General features: G+C 46.9%; 1 protein-coding gene across 1 annotated transcript; it reads left to right on the forward strand.

The window, feature by feature from the left end:
* Positions 1-6831: 6831 nt before the first annotated feature.
* LOC137149518 (olfactory receptor 10A7-like) lies at positions 6832-12632 on the forward strand. The gene is made up of 2 exons (XM_067543014.1): positions 6832-7227; positions 11649-12632. The coding sequence occupies exons 1-2, from the start codon at positions 6832-6834 to the stop codon at positions 12630-12632; spliced, it is 1380 nt and encodes a 459-aa protein (XP_067399115.1).
* The last annotated feature ends 2348 nt before the right edge of the window (positions 12633-14980 follow it).

The following is a 14980-nucleotide window of genomic DNA, read 5'->3' on the forward strand; positions in this document are numbered from 1 at the left end:
CATGTCTATTCTTTTCCAGCTGAAAGTTAGCAGCCTGTCCAGGAGGGGAGTACATGGGTCACCTCCGAAGCAGAGGCCTTGGAGGCAGCTCTGAGCAGTGTCTGAAAAAGAAATCTGCCTTCCCACTTGTTAAGCAGGTGCATTGCTTCCTAGAATGGGTATTGCTCAAGCATCTTTCACTAGCACTGACCCATCACAGCCAGGCCTTGCAAAACCAAGATTCAGCAATTTATTCAGGACCCCTGTGTTGTTAAGTGATTTCATCCCCATTGCACAGCTGGGGAAACTGAGGCACAGAGCAGGAAGAGGGCCTAACCAAGGACACATAGCCATCAGTGCTCACCATTGACCAGTAGCTTATATGTAGATCTGGCAGCCTTTCACATCTCTTTTTTTATATAATTGTGACAAAGAATTTTAAGCATTTTAAGCATTGCTTTCAATATTTAGCCATTTACATTTTCACAGCTCTGCACAATTATAGGGTTTGAGCATTTAAATATTCAGTTCCGGGGGCACCTTTTCCCTGCTGCAGCGGAGATTTAAGTTAGATATCAGGAAAAGGATTCTAAGTCTAAAAAGAGGGAAGCTCTGGAATAGGTTTCCAAGAGGTGTTGTGGAATCTAGGCATGGTCTAGGTTTACTTAGTCCTGCCTCTGTGCAAGGGACTGGAGTGGATGACTTCTTGAAGTCCCTTCCAGCCCTACACATCTACGATTCTCTGAAATTGGGGGGTAGGGGAGACAGACAATAATTACTTATTGAGAGTAGACGCTGAGATTCAAACATGTAAAGCTCTGTAAGCATTAAAACTCACATTGGCAGCATCATGTGTCAAAATATACCCAGTAAATATCCTTCAATCCAACTCGAAGAAGTTCTCAAGCAGCATTTTTCTTACTCTTCCCCTCTCTAAATTGCGATGATTATTGGTGGAGGGATTTGTGAGTCAGTTTGCGTGTGTGCGGTGAAATTGACATTTAATGGCTTTTACCCATAAGAATCTAATCTTTCCCAAGCGGCTTACATGAACTGAGTTGCTGGGCCTCTGGCTAACCACAGTTAGCACGGTGGGTGCTCACGGCTCACTTACTCACTCATGCAAATATCACATCGGAGTAACTCTCTCACATTAAACACAAGTCTTCGCTTTCAAGGCCTTTACTATCAAGAAGTCATCTGCCACATCTGACTAGCCCGCCCTTCCTGCCTCCACAATCCACACGTTGCTTTTTTATTCTTTCCCCGCCATCCGCAAACCTAGTACATCAGCCTCCTTCGCATCCCTACTTAAAAGATCTTCTGCACCATGACACCTACAAAAACCTTGACGACAGTTAAGCCATTGATACCCTAAGACCACTGCCAATCAGGCTGACCAATATTGTCTCATTGTTTCACAGCCCCCCGTCCCCCGTCTGTCTCTTGTCTTATACCCAGATTGTAACTCTTTGGGGCACAGATGATCTTTTTGTTTTTGGTCTTACAACGCCTAGCACTCTGGGGTGCTGCTCGTGACTGAGGTTTCTCGGTGATTCTGTATTATTAATAATTAATAAAACTCTTTGGGGCAGGGTCTGACATATGTTTGCACAGAGCCCGGCACAATGAGGCACTGAGCTGGTAGCCTCCAGGTGCTAATAATCACAAAGAAAATGAATTAATCCTGATTCACACCAGTGCAACTGAGGGCAGAATCTAGTCCACTCACTGCCTTTTGCTTACTGCGACAACAGAAGAGCCACTGAATAAATGATAGAATAATAGAAGACGAGGATTGGAAGGGACCTCAGGAGGTCATCTCGTCCAACCTCTGCTCAAAGCAGGACCAACCCCAGCTAAATCATCCCAGCCAGGGCTTTGTCAAGCTGGGCCTTGCAAACTTCTAAGGATGGAGATTCCACCACCTCCCTGGGTAACCCATTCCAGTGCTTCACCACCCTCCTAGGGAAAAAGGTTTTCCTAACATCCAACCTAGACCTCCCCCACTGCAACTGGAGACCATTGCTCCTTGTTCTGTCATCTGCCGCCACTGAGAACAGCCTAGCTCCATCCTCCCTGGAACCTCACTTCAGTTAGTTGAAGGCCGCTATCAAATCCCCCCTCATTCTTCTCTTCTGAAGACTAAACAAGGCCAGTTCCCTCAGCCTCTCCTCATAAGTCATGTGCTCCAGTCCCCTCATCACTTTTATTGCTCTCCTCTAGACTCTCTCCAGTTTGTTGACATCCTCCCCTCACATTCATCCATCTTTCCTGCCTCCCCCTTGCTTATTTCCCCCTCCATATTCCCTCTATCCTTTCTCATCCCAAACACCCCTCTCCTACCTTCCTGTCTTCCACTGGCACTTCACCTACAGCATGCCCCTAGGAGTGTGTCTCCCAGCCCCCATTGTCCACCATGTTGACATAACTCAGTATCACAGTAGAAAAAGGCTGAGAACTTCTAACATGGTCAAAACAGAGTTAGGGGCCCAATTCAAATGGGTCCTGAGATCCTAATTCTCAGTGTTGGTTGGAAGTTTTTGGATGGAAAACAGCTTTTCACAGACTTTTTTTACCCCCTCCCCCCAAAAAAATCAGTTGTCTTTTAAAACCTTTGGCTTCAAAAACCCACAGGGCCCTTAAATTGTGACTTTGAAACTGAAAAGGTTTAGTGTTTAGTTGCCGAAAACCAAAACCGAAAAATCAAAAATGAGAAAATCTTTTTTAAAAAGGCAGATAATTATTTTTTGAAAAAGCGTATTTTTCCTGGGGGGAAAAATTCATTTCCTAACCAAATCTGCCTGTGGCTTTTTTGAATCTCTCAGCCTCATTCTTCCTTCCTTCAGCTCTGTTCATTTAGGGTTAAATTGCGTCCCCAGCTGTCGCCCACTTCTCATGGGTCAGGTTAAATGAGGGATTTCCTTGGAGGGCAGATAGTTGATTCTCCATAACAGACTTGCTTATGAAGTTTGGAAAATAAACATTTGACAAATTCCCCCTGGTCTATTCATTCAAAGTGTCCCTCAGCAATACTAACAAGTAACATGCAGGATGGAGCACAGAAAGAACCAGCAAGCCTTCTGTAACAAGAAGTATCTTGATGCTAAGACACCCCCGGCAATCCTGTAAGTTAGTGGACCCAAGAGGTAAGATATAAACAGCGGCTCGCTCAGTGGAAGATAAAGAGAAGACACTGACTCAGAGTTTGTAGCTGATTACACAACAGAGATCAAGGTAAAGCCAACGTTTCTGAAGGCCTATAGACAGCACTTTTGCCGGTAGAGCTTATTTAGCTAAGTGGGGCTGGAATTAATTAGTTCTGTGACGGTTCAGTTCTCCAGCAGATGCTGCATCCACACCACCAATACTTGGCTGGTGAAGAATATCACCGGAGTTCTATCTTCAAAGCGCTCCCTGTGTAGACATGGCCTGGGTGACTTCAGTTTATAATCCATGTCAATGCAGGATTCCCGTATTGGCCATAGTCATGGCTTCTTTCATTGAGATGTTTCATTAATGTGACGTTGTCTGGATTAGGGGTGACCAGTTATAATGTTATTTAATATTAATATTGCAAAATTACGATCATTTGTATGAGATATGCCTTGTCAGGTACCATTGGAAAAGTTATAATTTGCTTAATAGGCCAGTGTTGTTTACATGCTCGTGACATTGGTGTATCTGAAGTTATAGATATGACTGTCCATCTGGGTCTCAAATGAGTTTGCTCCTGGAGTAATTGTATCCTCCCTAGCTAGTCTGTGAATTTTTTCTCTAGGAGGGTGGTGAAGCACTGGAATGGGTTACTTAGGCAGGTGCTAGAATCTCCATCCTTAGAGGTTTTCAAGGCCCGGCTTGACAAAGGATGATTTAGTTGGGGTTGGTCCTGCTTTGAGCAGGGGGCTGGACGAGATGACCTCCTGAGGTCCCTTCCAACCCTCATCTTCTATGATTCTATAACTAATGCCAGAGGAAGCTTAGTTTTCACAATGGGCCATAAAAGGAGTTTGTTCCCACCTGCGGAGTCTTCTTGTGGATGCTTTAGCCAGGAAACAAGGAATGGTTCAACAAAGCCTGCAAGGATAGGTGACTTGCTCAGGTGGCCTTGAACTCCATCTTATTTCTGTGAATTTCCACAAGCTTCGCTAAAACCAAAAGCATCCCACCACAGGTTATAAAGAGGGCTGTCTATATTTTGTTGTGGCTTCTTAATAACCAGTGTGGGGGATTCAAAGCACAGTTTGTGTCTGGTTATTGAATGTAACCACAGTGTTAGCCATCAGAGATTATGCTGTCTCTTTTGCAGCCTGCCCTGACCTTGGCATTTTTAGGTGGACCACCGGAGGCATGGATGGGTCATAATTAACAAAAGGATTAGCTGTTCTAGCACTCCCTTCAGAAATCTAGCTAGTTTACCTAATCTAGTAAATTATTCCCTGGTTTAAATCAATCCACCAATTCCTATGTTTGTAGTAGAGTGGGATGAAATACTTTTCATAACAGAATTTCGAAAACTTTTTAACCAATTTTTATTCTGCAGGTTTCGAAAGGAAACAGGTTTTCATTCATTTGAAATTATTTCTAACAAACATTTATCGTTTTTGTTTTATGCACCCTTTTCCCACTTTTTTCACTTTAACGTTTTGCCACTGCAAAAAGTGAAAAATGGAAAAAGTTGGAGAAAAAAATGAAGATGAGAGAAAAAAAAAAAGTTAAAAAAATTTCATTAACTGAAACCAACTGTGATTTTTGTTGAAAAAGGCCATTTCTCAATGTCAGTGTACTTTTGTCAATGCAATGTAATTTTTCAGTGGCAATGTAACCAAGTAAGGGTCTATGGGGAGTTTCTGGAAATGTATACATTTACATATTCTTATGGATAAAAGAATTGTAAAGTAACTCCCTCGTTGCTCACTCCCGGCGTTGAGGTGGAACGAGCAGGCAATAAAGGGTTCCATCTCCCCAGTCCGTCCCAGGGACAACCTGTTTGGTTATTTCTAACATCTGGGGTCACGAACAGGATCCCAGGGTAGAGAAGTGCCTGAGCACCACTCCTCGCCATGGATATGGGTATGTTGGATGGGCCCTTTATAGTAACCATGGTTAGGGAATATATTTAGTTGTTAGGGAAGTTTGGGGGGCTGGATGGGGTGCCTCCCAGGGGATGTCAGGACTGGCCAGCCATCCAGGGGCGGGTGGAAGCCTTCCTCATGTCCAGGTTTTCCCAGGATAAGGAAAAGACTATTTTGGTGCAGGCTCTCTGGGAGAGCTTGTCTGGGTTATGGAACGAAGTTGCAAGTCTTAGAAGCCCGGTTAAAACCTTGCAACAAATCACGGCGGAGCAGCGCACAGTTAATTATCACAGTGTGTCTGTGGTTAGAATGTCTGAGAGCCATATGGAGGATTTTAACTGTGTTAAGTCAGAGAACCTGGCCCTGAAGGGTCAAGAGGATGCCTTAAAGCAAACTTCTGTTATCCCATCCCCTCTTTATCCTCCCCTTCCGTTTAGTCCCTGTGCCCCCTCCCCCCCCAGCCTATGAGGATAAACTGAGTCACAATAACCCTGTTTGTCCTATCGTGACTGTTCCCAATGCCCGCCCCGATGCAGATCTTTTCCGCTGGTCTGGTATCCAAATTCCCACTGGTCCCCAATCGGACGGAGAAGAGGGCCCCACCGTCCGTCAAAACGGGGACAGCCAATCTTATCCAGAGGAGCAAGTAAGTCAGCAAAAAATGTTAGCAGAAAAATCCTGGAGCACAGCCTTGGGACGGCTGGCAAGGATTGCTGACACCCCCAGTTTCACTCCGGTGGCTGTGGCAGCAACTCCCATTTTTCTCTCAGACCAAGGACAAAGGCTTAGGGGTGCGAGTTTCCAAAGAGCCCCACTTCCAAGGAACCCCACTGATTTCTGCTGCTTTCTGTACCTTTTTTGGCTTAGGTTTTTTTTTCTTCCTAAGTCTTTCTCTGCATTTTCTTCCCCCCCCCCCCACCTTTTTTCCCTGCTTCTTCTCCTCCCTCCCCTTCCAGTCCCTTTTTCTTCTTGTTTGAAAGCTAAGGGTTAAAGCCGCAGTTGGAATGGTAAGGAATATTTATGCAGTTTGCCTGTGCTTTAAAATGATTTCACAGAACTAATCGGTTGCTTTTTACCCCCCACTTGCACTTTTGTTTTTCTAAAATTTTAATGAAGGGAATTTTGAAGTAAAAAGCTTTTTAACAAAGCACAGACGAAGGCAGCTGTGTTGCAAAGATTGTACTTGGTGTCTCAGGTTTTACAAGCACAATACCCTGCCTTAAAAATGCAGCTCAGTAAAAACAGTGGCTGATAAACACAGTAAAAAAACGGCAGGTTTTAAATCACAGAACTATGTTGCCGGTGAAGTGCTAAAGCTAGGACAGCAAAAAATAATGAAATGAAGCTACCTTAGTCTGTGCATTGTTAAAAACTTTTTACATCCAAAGTGTATTCAAAATTCCCTTCAGCTTAAAAACCTCTAAAGATGGAGACTCCACCAGCTCCCTAGGTAACCCATTCCAGTGCTTCACCACCCTCCTAGTGAAAAGCTTTTTCCTAATATCCAACCTAGACCTCCCCCACTGCAACTTGAGACCATTGGTCCTGTAGCCGGGAAGGGTGGTCCCCCTCTGAGGAGGACCGAGAGAGGGAGCCAGACCCACCCTGGCTGATAGAGCCCTCTCCCAGGGGAAGCCCTGACCAGAAGCATGTGGGCGGGTCCAGGCTTTTAAAGGCCCCAGTGTCCCCACCTGACCAGAAGCAAGGGGGTGGAGCTAGGCCTTTAAAAGCCAGGCTGGTGAGCTCAGTTAAGGAGGGACGGCTGAAGGGGAAGGACATGTCTCCTCCCAAGCTCCTAGCTAAGGCTGGGCCGGGGAGCCGCGGGGAAAGGGAGCAGCCGGCCTTAACCCCAACCTGGGGATCAGTGGAGGCCTCCCCCAGGTACCCCCCGGCCTGGGAGTTGGAGGGAGGCCCACCAGAGTATCCCACGGCCTGGGAGTCGGAAGGAGGCCCACCGGGGTTCCCTGCTGACTACAAGCCTGAGGAGAACCCTCCGGAGACACCCGTGGCCTGGGAGCCAGAAGCAGACCTGCCAGAGCAGTACAGAGCCTGGGACCCTGAGAACCTACCGGCCCTGCCCGAGGCCTGGGGGCCACAGGACCTGGAGGAGCTGCCCTCCGAAGATGAGCCCATGGAGCTGCCCGAGCGGCCGCCTGTGGATGAGGAGGGCCTAGTAGGCCTACCACACCCCAGCGACCCAGAGGAGGCAGGTACCGGGGGTTTCGGGGAGGAAGAAGCCCAGGGATAGCCGCACGTTCGTGGCTGAGTCAGGGGCAACTCGGGTGGCGTGTTGCGGCCGGAGCCCCGCCGACCCCGTGGCAAACGCCTTTGCGACTGACAGAGCCCTGGGTTGGGACGCAGTGGAGACGGGCAGGCCTGCGTCCCCCTCCCCCCTTCCCTACCTACCTGGAGAAAGCCTTCCCTGCCATACCACTCTAGAGAGCGGCCTACTTGCCTGGTGATAAACTGCTCACCTGGCCAGCCCTGCCTGAGGGCCTGGTGATAAACTGCTCACCTGGCCAGCCCTGCCTGAGGGCCTGGTGATAAACTGCTCACCTGGCCAGCCCTGCCTGAGGGCCTGGTGATAAACCTGGCCAGCCCTCACCTGGCCAGCCCTGCCTGAGGGCCTGGTGATAAACTGCTCACCTGGCCAGCCCTGCCTGAGGGCCTGGTGATAAACTGCTCACCTGGCCAGCCCTGCCTGAGGGCCCGGCCTTAGACAGCTTGCCCGGGAGGAGGGCGCCAGACTGCTCCCAGCGAGAGATAGCCGGGAGGGGTGGTCCCCCTCTGAGGAGGACCCAGAGAGGGAAAAGCCCGGACGTTGCTCCCCGCTTCCAGGGGCATGTCCACAGTCCTTGTTCTGTCACCTGCCACCACTGAGAACAGCTTAGCTCCATCCTCCCTGGAACACCCTTTCAGGTAGTTAAAGGCCGCTATCAAATCCCCCCTCATTCTTGTCTTTTGCAGACTAAACAAGCCTAGCTCCCTCAGCCTCTCCTCATAAGTCTTGTGCTCCAGACCAATAATCATTTTTGTTGCCCTCCGCTGGACTCTCTCCGAGTTTTCTACATCCTTTTTGTAGTGGGGGGCCCAAAACTGGACACAATACTCCAAATGCGGCCTCACCAATGCCGAATAGAGGGGAATAATCACTTCCCGTGATCTGCTGGCAATGCTCCTACTAATGTAGCCCAATATGCTATTAGCCTTCTTGGCAACCTGGGCACACTGCTGACTCATATCTAGCTTCTTATCCACTGTTACCCCCAGGTCCTTTTCTGCAGAACTGCTGCCTAGCTCGTCGGTCCCCAATCTATAGCAGTGCATGGGATTCTTCCGTCCTAAGTGCAGGACTCTGCACTTGTCCTTGTTGAACCTCATCAGATTTCTTTTGACCCAATCCTCCAGTTTGTTTAGGTCACTCTGTATCCTATCCCTACCTTTCAGGGTATCTACCACTCCCCCCAGCTTAGTGTCATCTGCAAACTTTTTGAGGGTGCAATCTACCCCATCCTCCAGATCATTAATGATAAACCTTCAGGGCCAGGTTCTCTAACTTAACACAATTGAATTCCTCCATATGGCTCTAACCGCAAGCACACTGTGATAATTAACTGTGCACTGCTCCTCCGTGATTTGTTGCAAGATTTTAACCGGGCTTCTAAGGAGTGGGGATCAGCACTTCTCTACCCTGGGATCCAGTTCGTTTCTCCAGATGTTAGAAATAACCAAACAGGTTGTCCCGGGGGTGGATTGGGGAGACAGAACCCTTTATTGCCAGCTCGTTCCACCTCGACGCCGGGAGTGAGCAATGAGGGGCTACTTTACAATTCTTTTATCCATAATGGTATGAACATATATACATTTCCAGCAACTCTCCATAGGCCGTTATTTGGTTACATTGACCCCTATAAAATGAATATTAACAACTACATGATGAATATAATTATACCCGCCCCTGTTTGTTGTTTACAGGATTACCATACAGAGGTCAGGCACATCACCTTAAAACCTATAAATTTTACACTAACATTCTTTGAAGTAAAGGCATGCCAGGGGGAGAAGGAAGATAATGCTTTCTTCCCACCAAAACACCTTGCACAGGAATGGCGATAGGCTTATCCCCGTGCAGATGGCCAAGAAGGGAGAAGAAGAAGAGAGATAACAGACTCTAACTAGAATTCACACCAATTAATAGAAACAAGGTTTGCCCTTGCCTTGTCCCCGTTCCCTGTAATTTAGGCCTGATCATTTGTCCAGCTTTTAACTCTTTACTCTCGTACACCTATGGTATAGAAGACACAGGTTTAGTCAAGTGGATAGTCAGGTGAACGTGAGCACTTCTTGCGAAACTGCAGAAAAAAGGGCACAGCAACCTTTCACTGCATAAGCAGCATGATTTTGAGTAGGAGTAGAGAAGTTTTTTACCTCTGTATTTGGCTCTTCAGTTTAGGAGACAAAATTCTAGCAAGATCCAGTGGCTGGAAGTTGAAGCTAGACAATTTCAGACAGGAAATAAGGTGTACATTTTAAGAGTGAGCGTAATAAATCAGAGCAACAGTTCATGCAGGGGTCAGGGGGCCTCTCCTTCGCTGACGTTTTGAAACTCAAGATTGGATTTTTTTCTCCTCCCTAAAAGACATGATCCAGTTCAACCAGGAATTGCTTTGGAAGAGTTCTCTGGTCTCTGCTATCCAGGAGGTCGGCCTAGGTCAGTGGTTCCAACCTTTTTGGCTCAAGGGCCCCAGATATCATTTTTACAACCCTGAAGAGCCACCAGGCTCTGCTAGCAGCCCCCACCACCACAGCTAGACAGAAGGACCTCGCTGATTTCCTGTCCCCGGGGCTGCAGCAGGGAAACTGCACACATCCTGTAACCCTGTGTGCTCCACCTGGGTCCCTAGGCAGTGGCTCCTTTCTGCAGGCCGGGGGATGGAAGATCAGTGCTCCCCTCTCTCTGGCTCCAGCAGGGACCCCAGCGCCTATGGACCTGGGACTGGTGCTTTGCCTTTCTCCCTGATACAGGCAGAGGGAGGGGACCGCTGATCTCTCATGTCCTTGGCTGCAGCAAGGAGCCCGCACTGGTCTTGTAGCCCTGCGGGAACGTGCTCTGCCTGGGTCCTTATGCAGCAGTTCCCTTCTGCAGCCAGTGGGAGGAGAGCAGCAGGCCACTTTGAAAGACCAAGGGCCACAGGTTGGGAACCACTGGACTTAGTGATCACAACGGTCCCTTCTAGCATTAGAATCTAGTGGAATGAATTTGGAGGAGAATCAGTCCCTTAGTCTTCAATACAGTTATTCCAGATACACACTCGGGTGAGTGAGAAGAGAAGTAGCCACATTGACTGTGGTGGAATTACTCCTCATTTAATAGATTCATAGACCTTTAGATCAGCTAATCTGATCTCCTGCGTATCACAGGCCATTCAATTTCACCCAGATACCCTGCCATCATGCCTAATAAATTGACTAAAGCACCTTCCAGAGAGGCATTCAGTCTTGGTCTGAAGACATCAAGAGATGAAGAATCTCTCCCTTCCTTGGTAGTTTGCTCCACTGACTAATCAACCTCAGAAAGGTGCGCCTAATTTCTAATCTCAATGAGAGTCCTGATGCATCTGATGAAGTGGGTTGCAGCCCACAAAAGCTTATGCCCACAGAAATTTGTTAATCTTTAAGGTGCTACAGGACTCTCGTTGTTTTTGCTGTCTACAGACTAACCCGGTTACCCCTCTGGAATAATTTCTGATCTGGATTTCTCCATCTTCAGTTTCCAGCCATTGGTTCCTGTTGTGCCTTTCTCCACTAGATTAAAGAACACTTTAGTACTCAGCATTTACTCCCAGCACAGATATTTTGCATTGCAGTTGAGTCACCTCTCAGTATTGTTTTTGATAAACTAAAGGTTTTGAATTCTCTAGGTCTTTCACCATCAGGCATTTTCTCCAACCCTTGGATCATTTGTGTCTCTGGGTCTGGGTGTGTGTATGTGTGTATTTTTCTTCTTTTGCACCCTCTCATTTTTTCATCATGGTTTCTAAGAAGCAGAACCTGATGCTGTATTCCAGTACCTGTCTTAGCCAATTCCATATACAGAAGTAAAATCAGCAGCTCCTCAGTACTTCCCTGTTTATACATGCAAACATTGCATTAGCCCTGTTTTTCATATCATTGCACTAGGAACTTATGTTGAGTTGCTTTTCCGCAAAATCCTTCTCAGTCCTTGCTTTCCTGTCTCCCATTCTGTACCTATGGCTGGCATTCCTTGTTCCCTGATGAATCACTTTGCATTTTTCTGTATTAAAATACATTCTGTTTGAATGGGCCCAGCTTACTAAGAGACCCAGATCAATCTGTGTGACTGCCTTATCCTCATCCTTATTCACCATGCTGCCAATCTTTGTCTCAAACAAATCTTTGTCTACAAACTTTATCAGCACAGATTTTATATTTCATGCCTTCCTCTTTGATAGAAATGTTGAATAGCATCTGTCCTAGTACTAATCCGGGAAGAACCTCATGAGAAACACCCACATTCAGTGATTCCTCACATTCCCACTTCTCAAATTTATTATTGTGAGTTATTTCCTGTAGATACAACCCATGGAAGACACCAAATGGGGCAATCAAACGGCCATCACCGAATTCATTCTCCTGGGATTCGGGAATCTCCCTGAACTGCGACTTCTTCTCTTCCTGCTGTTTCTAGCAATCTACATTGTGACCGTGGCTGGGAACATCCTCATCGTTGCGCTAGTTGTGGCTGATCAACATCTTCAAACCCCCATGTACTTCTTCCTGGGGAACTTGTCCTGCATGGAGATCTGCTACAGCTCCACTGTCCTGCCCAGGTTGCTGGCCAGTTTCTTGACTGGAGACAGGAGGGTTTCATTCACTGGCTGTTTCCTTCAGTTTTATGTCTGTGGTTCCCTAGGCTACAATGAGTGTATCCTCCTCTCAGTCATGTCCTATGACCGGTATTTAGCTATATGTAACCCACTGCATTATTCAACTGTAATGAACGTCAAGGTTTGTACTAAGTTAGCATCCACGTCGTGGATAACTGGTTTTCTGGCTCTCACCATAACAGTACTTTCAATGTTAACCTTAACATTCTGCGGCCCCAATGAAATTGATAATTTCTTCTGTGACCTAATGGCTATGTTAAAACTCTCCTGTACTGATACACACCAGGTCAGACTGGTGGCCTTTGTGTTGGTGTCTGTAGGGGCATTGCCTCCGTTTCTGCTAACTGTGGCCTCCTATGTTTATATCATCATCAGCATCCTGAGAATCCACTCCACCACTGGGAGGAAAAAGGCTTTCTCCACATGCTCCTCTCACCTCATCGTAGTGACCATCTTCTACGGGACCCTGATCATCGTGTATCTGACACCGACTGTTGACACTTGGAAAGAGCTGAACAAAATCTTCCCTCTCTTTTACACTGTACTGACTCCCGCGATCAACCCCCTCATCTACAGCCTGAGAAACAATGAGGTCAAGGAAGCCCTGAGAAGAGCTACGAATGAGTGGATGCCTTCCAGAAGAGGTCACCATGTTCCAGCTGTATTCTGAAGTCTCCTGAATGCTGAAAAAATAATCATTCTTTTAAGAGTCCCCTGTCAAGACAATGAATATGTGGTTTGTCTTGTCATTTATTGAGTTTTTCTTTTTTCTTTCCATTAAAAAGATAGTCAAGAAACTCATCAAGGGCAGAATTCTGAGTGACCAACATACTTAATGTCATTTGTATTGCAGCAGAGCTTTGAGGGCCTGACTGGGTCCGGTGCTCCATTGTACAAATTTCTAGACATCCAAACAATGAGAGTCTCTGCCTCAAAAAGCCCACAGTCCAAATAGACAAGGCAGACACAGGGTGGAAAGGGAAACAGAGGCATAGGGACGGGAAAGGATTTTCCCAAGGTGACACATTGAAGCCTGGTCTACCTTGAAAAGTTATGTCACCATAGCGACAATGTTGAAATACCACATCCCTGAGTGTCAGAGCTATGCCAGTGTAACCCCCCCCGTGTAGATGCCTTTAGGTCAAAGGAAGATGCCTCTGTCAAGATAGCTAACTTGGTTTGGGGAAGTGGTATTCTTGTGCCCTCAGAAAAAAGACCTGCAATTACACTGATGAGTTTATGAGATGACTCTGAATTTATCCAGGAGAAATATCAGGTAAGGAAGGATGGGCTGGTTCTTTAGGCATGACACAGGGAAGCAGGAGATCTGGATTCAGTTCCCCGCTCTGCTACAGACTCCTATGTCACGTTGATCAAGTTCTTTAATCTTCTAGTGCCTCAGTTTCCCATCTATAAAATAGGGATGATGATACTTTCTTCTTCCCGCTCTAATTTAGATTCTCAGATCTAGGCAGGGACTGAGTTTTATTACAGGTATGTGCCGTGCATCATCAAATGGGGCCGTGTCTTGGCTGCAGCTTCTAGGTTCTACTGTAGGGCAAACAATAAATATGAACTATAAGGTAATCAGCTGAGTTATTTCAGACTCACACTAGGTAACTGAGATCAGAATGTGTCCCTGACCCAATGACTTCTGTGGGTTCACTCCAGATTTATTGCTGCATGAATGAGACCAGAAGCTGGACATGAATCCATTGCAGTCATTAGAGGTGAGTCTGGATTTGCACCAAAGTGACTGAGATCAGAATCTGGTGCTGATTCCAGGGCAGTTGTTGGGTCCACTCCAGATTTACACTAGGCTCACTGAGATCAGAATCTTCCCATAACTTCATGGCCTGCAATGGGGTGACCCTGGATTTACATGGGGGTAAATGAGAGAAGACTGGTCCTGATTCTACTCATGTTAGCAGAATTACCCCTTATTTATACTGGTTTGAATTAGAGCTGATTCCAGACCCATCACATCTAACCACACGTGTGGCAATGACCTTCCTCCTTGGGTCAACCCAAGAGCATGTGAGGAACAATCTCCCTTGTCTGGATCTGCCTGTATGCCCCATTCACCTCTTTGCTCACTGGGCTATAAGTGAAGGGGGTTTACAAGCGAGAGGAAAACCATGTAGAGCAGGGAGTCCTATGTGTCCCAGCCTCCAAGTCCCTGGAGGTGAGCCTCATGGACACCACCAGGACCGTGCTGTGGTACAAGACTCCCAACCTGAGGTGCAAGGCATTGAGTGGAGGGTCTGCCTCCTGCTGGAGACTGAGGGTATATTCAAGATGGTGGAGATGATGTACACATAAGCTGTTCAGTTGAGGAGGAAAATGGAAAGACCTAAGTAGGCCTCACTGATGAAGATCACCCTCTCGCTGAGCCGTGTGCCCAAACATAAGTTCTCTGTCAAGGCCTGGAGGTGTAGTACTCAGAGGTCTAGAGGGTGCCCCAGTATTCTTGGGTACCTTATTCTTATCCGCATTCATTAACCCAATGACTTGATACTTTGCTGACTGATGGTCAGTTTCACAGCCTTGGGGTATTTTCCTGTTGTTGGCTCACTAGCATCTCTGCCTGCTCACCATTCACTGGCATGGCTTTCCAGATACTGCATCTCTTCTGTATCTCTTTTATCCCCCTCCTTCCCCTCTTCACTTTCCATCATCCCACCCCTCACACTCATCCCTCTTTATTCCCTCCCTCTCTTCTTGTCTCCTTCTCCATATCCTTGTATCTTTCTCACCCCCAAAGATCTCTCTCCTGCCTTCCTCTGTCCCCCCATTCATTTCATGTTTCTACGAGCATGTCTCCCAACCCCCGTTGTCTACCATGGCCACATAGCTATGTAGCACTGCGGAAAAAGGATGAGATCCTCAAATGGGTCCCAAGAGAATTTGGGACCTAATTCCAAAGGGCCTTAAGGGCTTAACTCTCTCAGCTGGTGGGAATTTTTCTTCACATTTTTTTTTAATGAAAAATGAATTTTCAACTAAACAAAAACCTTT

The sequence above is a fragment of the Emydura macquarii genome, unplaced genomic scaffold (assembly GCF_026122565.2).
Source record: "Emydura macquarii macquarii isolate MOO-44397 ecotype Brisbane River unplaced genomic scaffold, CSIRO-AGI_Emac_v2 contig_762, whole genome shotgun sequence".
NCBI lineage: Eukaryota > Metazoa > Chordata > Testudines > Chelidae > Emydura > Emydura macquarii.

Excerpts from the sequence above, each read along its gene's own strand:
- LOC137149518 (XM_067543014.1), top strand. The coding sequence starts at position 6,832 with ATGTCTCCTCCCAAGCTCCTAGCTAAGGCTGGGCCGGGGAGCCGCGGG. Across the intron at positions 7,228-11,648 it reads CTGTGGATGAGGAGGGCCTA|ATACAACCCATGGAAGACAC; the intron begins GTAGGCCTACCA and ends TATTTCCTGTAG.